The 9,398-nt window shown below is 36.0% G+C and overlaps 1 protein-coding gene across 1 annotated transcript in view; it reads right to left on the bottom strand.

Moving 5' to 3' along the window:
* The window catches only part of LOC106883370 (uncharacterized), a 232,528-nt gene that overhangs the window by 121,911 nt on the left and 101,219 nt on the right, over positions 1-9,398 (bottom strand). The window contains exon 4 of the mRNA XM_014934362.2: positions 1,303-2,306. Within this exon, the coding sequence (XP_014789848.1) occupies positions 1,303-2,306 (1,004 nt within the window). The remainder of the gene's footprint in view (positions 1-1,302; positions 2,307-9,398) is intronic.

Raw genomic sequence — 9,398 nt, forward strand, 5'->3', positions numbered from 1 at the left:
TATGTACATATATATATATATATATATACATATATATATTACAAGTATGCATATCAATCTATCTATCTATCTATCTATCTATCTATCTATCTATCTATCTATCTATCTATCTATCTATGTGTGTGTATAGATAGATAGATAGATATAGATATATATATATATACATGTTTGTGTGCAAGGTGAATGTATATACTTATACATGTGTGTAAACTTGGATCACCATATGTTTTGACACTACAGATTAGTTGTATTTTCTTCACAATGGGAGATAAAAAAATTTACTGTCGTGACTACCCCACTTATACAAGTACAACACTGCACAACAAAAACATACTGAAATCTTTTACTTGAGAAATTGAAACATGAACTTCTATTTTAACATTATCCCAATAGAAACATAAAACACACAAACATTGCTCTTGCATTTGAGATGAAACACTATAAAATAAGAATTAATGCTGCAAAGAAAGTAACTAATCTGTTTTAGGTCATAGTTAAACGGAACATATAACAAAAGAATTGTATCAAATATTGACCGATGTGATAGAAACATTTTTTATAATTGAAGAAGTTCGAATATCAGCAGAAAGGTAAAAATAAAAACATTTTCATATGATTTTACAAGGAATGATCTAATTTAAAGGAGTGGAATTCGCTTTCATGCTCAACATTTGATTAAGCAGGTGCAAGTACAGAGATAAAATCCGAGAAAACTGTGTTCGTTATACATTTTTCCCCAGATGAATTACTATTATAGTAGTTATTTTACTTTGCTTTATAGAGAAATAAGTCTCATTGGAAGCAAATTCATAGCGGCTGTGTTGTTGCTAGTGGTCTTCGAAAGTAGCTCTACTCTTCTCTAAGTCATAGTTATGTGTTATTAAATTAGATTCTATTATTGTATTTCTTAATTTTCTTTCTGATAGGCATTTCTATAACGATATTCAATAAGTTTTAATTGCGCGTTTCGCGTTTTCGTAAAACTCTTTGAAAGGAAGCAGAATGTTATAAAATGTGAAGTAGGCATTTCCATGGTTCAATGGCTTACTAATAGAAAAAAACATGCTAAGTGAGTATTATAAAAAAACGATGCTAAGCAAATATATTGCAGATACGATATAGTTTTTAAAATATTACAAGAAAGAAAACGAAGTCCACTTGTTCAATATCATACAGGTGTGGTACGATGATGTTAATTATTTTGCAGCTGTGACAAGCAATGTGTATTCATATTGTTTTGCTTGAGGTATAGATGACAACAGGTGAAATGTTGAGAAAGCAAAATAAGGACATAAAACTTACCTTTTGAATGTAAATTATCTCGAAATGAAACCGTAGCTAAGTTGAGCGAATCAGTAAGGGATGTATTTTTTATGGAACAAGTTGCGTCAATGCTTCTACGGGGATATTGTCCACTGGAAGGCTCTTTCTTCTCTACATACTCTGACAAAATGTTTTCGTCGACCTGGCGTACTTCAATACATCGGTAGGGATATAATTCACTGAAGGCACGCCTTATCCTACTCCATTTTTGGGACTTTTCTTCGCAATTTAAGGAATTCTTTAAATTATGGCATTTGTATATGCGGCTACAATTTGCATCATTGTATTCCTCAAGGGGAGATCTATTACATTGATTTAACGGTGAATTGTCCTCATCTTGTGATGACTGATTATCGGAGAGGGAGACATTTTCACATCCAGAATGTATATTAAGATGTGTTTTGGAAGGACAGTTTTTCTTTTTTTTCGGAGTTTCAGGTGATATATCAATATGGTATGTCTTATTTCTGTGAAGGCTACTCGTGTGTGACTTCAAATAATCCATGGCTGACTGCTTCCATATTCTAAATGAAGATTTCCCAGACACTTCGCGTGACTTATTTTCGTGGTCTTTATTAGTTTTCGAATGTTTATATGGAGAAAGTTCATTTGAATCAATACCTTTCGAGTCTGTATCATATACACTCGGATTAAAAGTCACAGCTATGTCCCAAGGGTCATCGTTTTCTGTATTATATTTTTCTAATATTATTTGAGGGGAACTTAAAAAGTCATCTGTTGAATTTTTACGCAGGCTTTTTTTCTCATCAATATTTAAGTTTTTCGCGCGTTTTTTCAAAGACGTAAACTTCCTTTGGTGCGTGGGTGTGGCACCAGTTGAAACTGATTCAATACATTCAATCACATTAGGGATATGGTGAAGATTTTCTTCTTTTTCCTCTTGTGTTCTACCATGAGATGAATTGTGATTTGCACACCTCTGATATTTACATTCAAAACCCTTTGACAATGTCCCTGAAAGACTATAAAAATCAATATAATTAAAATAAGAAATAAATAAACATAGATTACAATTATGCATATAATGAAAATGCACACACACACACACAAACACACAAACACACATACACACTCATACAAACACACGCACACACACAATGTATATGTGCATGCATGTACGTAGGTTGCTATTCAGTTTATTTAAGATATCTTGCCAATAAAGAGCCGGTTTCTAACCTAGGTCCAAAGCTCCTTCATTAGAATGTATGTATGTATGTATTTTATTATTCAATTCCCACCATACTCACCCGGTGCCAGCAATCGGAAACTTTGTCTCTGCGAAAGGCTGCATATTCTCCACCAACCTGAAGTATCTATGGACAGGAAATACAAGCTATCCTATTGCTGCCATCTTAGATACGCCTTCTTGGTGAACGTCAAAAACACTGACTGCTGACAACTCAGATATGCCACCTTAAAATTGACTGCACCTCAACACTGGCTGTTCCACAACAAAAGACAGGGTACCTAACCACCGATGCTTACGCAGACACAGGCTGACCTTAAACAAAATGCATCCCTTGTAATCCCACCATGTCCATCCTCATATACGTGTGCTCACACACACATGCTCACGCGCGCATACATCTGTGTGCGCATGATTTTCCTTCCTTCCTTCCTTCCTTCCTTCATTCCTTCCTTTCTTCCTTCCTTCCTTCATTCCTTCCTTTCTTCCTTCCTTCCTTCCTTCCTTTACCCCACCTAACACAACCAATCATTCAACACTAATAACACCAAACCTCAATACAACGCCAAATACTACCCCGTTTCACTGTTGTAACCACCGTGTCATACATCTGTCATGCTCGCAAACACAAATACTAAAAGCATGAACATCTATGTAAACACACAAGTGCACATCAGATGAAAATACATAGCAGATACACACGTATACATATTAGATACCCACATCGACGCACTCATACATTTGGTATACACACACACACATACATACACACCCTCACACACTTACCTTCAAAGACGAACCAGACAGCAAGGTTCCACCAGATTCCTGTCCAGCCACTCTTTCAAAGAAATTCTCCTCTTAAATGCATGTGGTACCGCTGGAATGTCAGTCTTTATTCTAACAACATCCTGTAACCCACTTTGACCAACCACAGCCCTGTCTCCGGTAGTCATCTTAGACTTGCTGTTTCTCTCCATTTGGTTAATTAGGCCCCCACGATCTAGGTTCCTGTAAGAAGCTTTCGAAACTTTAAATCGCATGGACCGAATGAAACTGCTTTAAATAATTATACTAATAATGGTTTTAAATGTTGGCAAATGGCCAGCGATTTCAGAGTGAGTGAACGTAAAACGATTTCATCGACTCCGGTGCTCAAAGTAAAATACAAAACGCAAACTCGACCTTGGCGGAATTTGAACTCAGAAGTTAAAGACAGACGAAATGCCGCTATCCGGATTCTGCGTAGATCTCTGAACAGTTCAGTTCGGGTGGGGCACTACTCAACCGGAGACAGGGTAGGTTCCAAGATAAATGAAGTGCAAATTACCTGTCTTTTTCTGTCTAATCTGTTTTACGCGACTGACCGATGCCCACCCTGCGCTTGTAAAGAAAATATTTACAAAATTCCAGCCTATATCAGGAAATGCATATCGGAAACTACACTAGCTGGTCTATACACTCAACCGTTCTTACTCCTTAGATGACGAAATATTTTTAAGGCTTCACAAGGCAACTGATTTCTTCAGGCTTCCTGCTTTTCTTGTAATGGTCCAACGTGGCATCACAAGATGAACAAAAGTTGCTGTGTACGCATTTTTCGTGTAAAATTTATGTAAGCTGCTCGAAAACACACCGCCAGTGAAGTGAACGGTGGGTACATGGTCTGCAATATCTGCGGACGTGTATGTTCATCAAGAGTTGGGCTCAGAGGTCACTAGCGGAGCAACAAGTGTAAAGAATAAATTTGTCGGAGTGCACAATGCTTTTAATGGTTAGTGATGGTCTTCTTTACAAGTGGACAGCCATCATCATGTATGTATGCAGGTATGTGTACATATGTGTACGCAAGTTTGAGTGAGTGTGTTTATATATATGTATGTATGTTTAACATTCATTAGCATGGTACCGAGAAAACTTTGCAAGTATCACTTAGAACTTTGAAGCATCTTTGCATTTGCAGGAAATGCACCGAATTTTGCCATTTTTGTGCCGCATAAGAAGTTAGCCTGCTGGAATAATAATAATTGCGATATAAAACAAATAAAAATATAGATACAAATATCATGCCTGTTTTCTACCTCCTACAAGCATAAGCATTCCCCGTTTATTTACAATGATACTGTTATTCTTCTATGTCTGTTTCGTCTGTAGAAAGATATTGGCGAAAAGATATTGGCAAATAATAGCAGAAAGATATTGGCAAAAACAAGGCTTTTCCAAACTGTCTCGAAGTTGTGCTGCCATCTTTCTTACTAGATTCTCTTCTTTCAAAATAATAGATCTTGCAACACGCGGTTTTTATCTCACTCCTTATCTCGAAACACTTCCGTAATTCGCTTTGCTCTTATCTATACTTATTGGAGCCTTCATTTACATTTTCTAACACTAGACTCTTGACATTAAGAGATTAGTTAACTCACAACTACTTCTTTTTATGAAAGTTCAACGTATAAATTCAGCATTCGTCTCTATTACACTCTATTTCTATCTCATCTTCCCTGTCTTAATCCAGTTTTTTTATACTTTGTCTTTTCCAATCAGTCGTTCCTACAAGCAGAACTCAGAATAGCTGCTCAACTCGCGTGATTCAGTAGCCATGTTTCTTTCAGATCATATCTTCTACTCATTTAAATGTGGCACTCCTCCCTTTATTTCACTTCCAATTTTCTGATCTCACGGTCACCACTTTATTTTGCTTATTATCCATTTGTTTTTGCATGAAATCTACTCGTGATATTGGTTTCAAATTTTGGCAGAGACTAGAAGTTCTGGGATTGGGGGTGGGGCGTAAATAGATTACATCAACCCCAGCACTCAACCGATACTTATTTTTCATCCAAAAGGATGAAAGGCGACGTTGTCGTCGGCAGAATTTGAACTCATAATTTAAAAACAAACGGAATGCTGCTAAGCATTTTGCCCGGCGCGCTTAACGATTCAGTCAGTTCGCCGCGTTAAATCTACTTATAATATTATTCTACTTCTTAAGGCAGTGAACTGTCAGAACCATGAGCACACCGGGAAAAATGCTTAACGGCCTTTGGTCCGTCTTTACGTTTTGAGATCCATTTTTCACCAAGGCGTCTTTGCCTTTTATCCTTCCGGAATCGATAGAATACTGCTGGTCTTGCGCCTAAATTTGAAACCAATATTATCCTACTTCTTCCATTTTATTGTTTTTATTGTCAATAACTCATAATCTATTTCCAATATATTGTCGTTTCCTTTCTTTCTTTCCTAAATATTTTCCAAAGCCTCTCCATTGGACCTTCTTTTCATTTTATCACGTGTTTTGATAAGATTTTCTTTGTTTATTACTGACACAAGTTTCCAAATCAGTGTTAATCTTAACTTTGATCTAACGAAATCACACTTATTGATAAATTCTGTTGTTTTTCTAACACTTCTCGCCAACCGTAATAACTTTCATAACACCATAAATGATTTGACACGTGCAGTCTCTATGGTCGTTCCTTTCGACTTTTACATGTATTCACACATTTCCTCAAGCGCACCTATTAATCAAGTTATACTCGGTCATTTGTACTTTAAGTATCACTGTGTGTAACTATGCATGCATTATGGTCTTTCATGTGCCACTGTTTGCATGCTCACTCGAAATATTTGCTTTTAGTTTATTAGTCAACATTGTAAGATAGTCAAAGAAAGAGAGACAATGTTCGACCATTTCAAGCAGTCCCCAGTAAATGAAATGAAAACAGCTGACACTTAGCCTGAACATCTACGGAACAATGTCTATAGGAAAACGCATAGACAGGAAGATAATCGAGGCCCGGCTGAAATGTTTCCAGTAAAGTAATCTTCATTAGACGTTGAAACTAAATGATAAAGTAAAAGTGGGCGGGATATTTGGCCTATCGGAGAAGATGTTGATGTCATTACAATATTTACAGCTTCTAATCGCCTGGAATTTGCCATATAACTTATTTTTGTCTCAGTTTTCTTCTCTAGTTTTTGGAGAATATAGCAAGCTATTTTGAATGTTAGTGGAAGTTTATAATCTTCTTGAAGGTGATAGTCATATCATCGTAATTTTCTTCATAATAGTATTAAATTTCTTTGTTGTGTCGCTGACATCTATAACTGTTTTGTATTTAACAATTTTCGACAACATAATGCTTTTCACATTCTATCATTCTAAGTACCTTGAGTCCTAACTACCCCTTCATTTCATCTTCAACACACACATTGACACATCTAGGCGTGTATGTGTATGTATGTGCGCACGCGTACGTGTGTGTGAGTGTGTGTGTGTGTGTATCATTCATCTTTAGTCCTTGCTTTAGTCCTTGAACTGTGCCCATGTTGGAGCACCTCCTTGAAGTGTTCAATCGAACAGTTCTAACCCAGTACTCTAGTACTACTATCATCCCTTTGCCGAACCATTAACTTACAGGGGCATATTGAAGGTGGGTAAGCATAAACAAAAAGACACACAGACATGCATATACGCGCGCGCATACACATGCATACATACAGAGAGACAGACATATAAATACATATATACACATGCATACATATGCATATATACAACGGGCTTCCAAGCAGTTTCTGTCTATCAAATTCACTCGCAACGTATTAATCGGCCCGAGGTTCATTCCCACACTGTGAGAATGAACTCGAAACCAAGCGGCTGTAAAGCGAGTTTCATAACCACACAGACTTACCTGCACCTATTACTGTTTTATTTTTTTATACTCTATTATTGTTTTGAAAAAAAACTATTATGGAAAAATAGTTTAAGATTGTTGATCATGTTCCTGGAGTTTAGTATGTATTCTTTCTCATCATTCACACATTTTTTTTACACCATTTCCAAAAAACTGGATATGATCAATTTTAAGTCACATTGAAACAATGTGTCGCATATTTGGATAGATTACGCTGTTCATAATGTGCATATTTAAATTTCGCTTATGAGATAAATTATGGAACTGATTGCTAACTGCCCGTTTTCAATTCATTTGTCTGGTGATGCGAGGTAGCATCTGAAGATTTTTAGGCACACCGAAACATGGAAATGAGATAAGTGGGTTACTTTACAGCGGTTGATAATTCTATTCCAGAATTGCTTTAAACTAATAAGGAGGGAATATATTTGATGGTAAATACAGGTTTCTCTGAAAGCTGTCTTCTTTCTAGTGTTTATTACGTAGTCACAATGCAAGTGTGACGGAATTATCTGAGAATTTGTTAAATTAAATTTGGAGCAGTTCACATTTCTAACACCATTTTTTCTTAATAAAGGAAGGAATATATGTTTCCTATGTTACGAGAAGAGGGCATACATCATTAGCGTGAAGATGATCCTTAAAGTTCAAGTTTAAGGTTAGTGTTTTCGCAGAAGGAACAACATTCACAAGTTCATGCTGTAATAAATCATTTTTAACCTTAGCTGATTGACTCACACAGGTTGCAGTTTAAAACAAGGAGTGATTGTGATAATTTGATTGTTTGAAACAAAGAAAAAATTGGTGTTATGTGATTACCTCTCAATTATGAAGGAGTGGTCTGATGTCGTGTAGTACGCGTGAATATACTAATTGCATGGCAGGTATAAACGTTCATAATTGTTTTATTTGTTAAAGTACATGGATCTTCGTCGATTTCGACAAAGAGTAATCTTTTATGCAATCAACAGAAATATGTACTAACTGTACGTATTATTGAGTAGTATGCATGGATATACTAGCTGGACTGGCAGATACTAACTTTTATAATTGTTTTATTTATAAAAGTAAATGAATCTTCGTCAATTTCAACGAAGTGTAATGTCTTACTCGATAAATGGAAATATGTATTAATTGTATGTTTAACTGTGTAAGAAACTCCCTATTCCACAAACACGAGTTAATATAATACTATGGCAGAATCAGCGAAGCACACATAACAAGCCTGGGGCTTTCAATTGCAGATGAAATCCTTCCGAAGGATTTCCACCAACCCAGTTTCTCCTACAAGGCTTAGATCACCCCAAAGTTATGATAAATAGCACTTACCTAAGATACCGTGTAGAGAGAAGGCAAGCAGAATGTTGTGATTGCAAAGCGAACTTTTTAATAATTCGTCCATGTGTATCAGTTTAGTCAAACTACTTAGATATGATTGGAACTTCTATAGTGATAACCAAATGAGTTACATGCCTCAATGCGAGTAGTGGAAACTCATTTGAAATTACAATAACATCAATTACACGCGCACGCACACACACACATACACACACAAATACAAACGTGCGCGCGCATACACATATAGAGGAAATGAAGTTCAAAATGCATAGAGAATATATTAGAATAAATTAGAATTCAATTATATTCTAAAATATTAAATTCTAATTCGATTTATTCTATATGCATTTTCAACTTCATTTCTTCTGCTCCCCCACGTACTGGAACTTTGACTACCATGACTAAAGTTGGGTCTAAAACTGGAGTAGTTTCTCGTTGCCTTCTCCAGGAAGATGAGATTTGAACTCAGAATGTAGAGAGCTGGAAGATATACCGCAAGGCACCTCTACTGACACGCCAACAATTCTTCCACTCTCTCACCTGCAGAGCAACGTGAAATGAAGTATTTTCTCCAGAACAAAACGCGCCGTCTAATCCGGGAATTGAAGAGAGGAGAAAGTTCTGTTACTTGAAATTACATCCAAGTTGAAGAAATTCAAAATCTTTTAATTTTTTTCGTAATAGATGGGATGTTAGATGGGTTGCAGTCTCTTTGCATTGAATTAATAATTAATAATTGATGTAAGTCAATTACTGCTAATCAGAACTTCTCCATTTTCTGTTCTCTCTAAATTTATATATACATATATAAATTTATATATATATATATGTATATATAT

This window comes from Octopus bimaculoides, chromosome 2, assembly GCF_001194135.2.
Source record: "Octopus bimaculoides isolate UCB-OBI-ISO-001 chromosome 2, ASM119413v2, whole genome shotgun sequence".
In the NCBI taxonomy this organism is placed as follows: domain Eukaryota; kingdom Metazoa; phylum Mollusca; class Cephalopoda; order Octopoda; family Octopodidae; genus Octopus; species Octopus bimaculoides.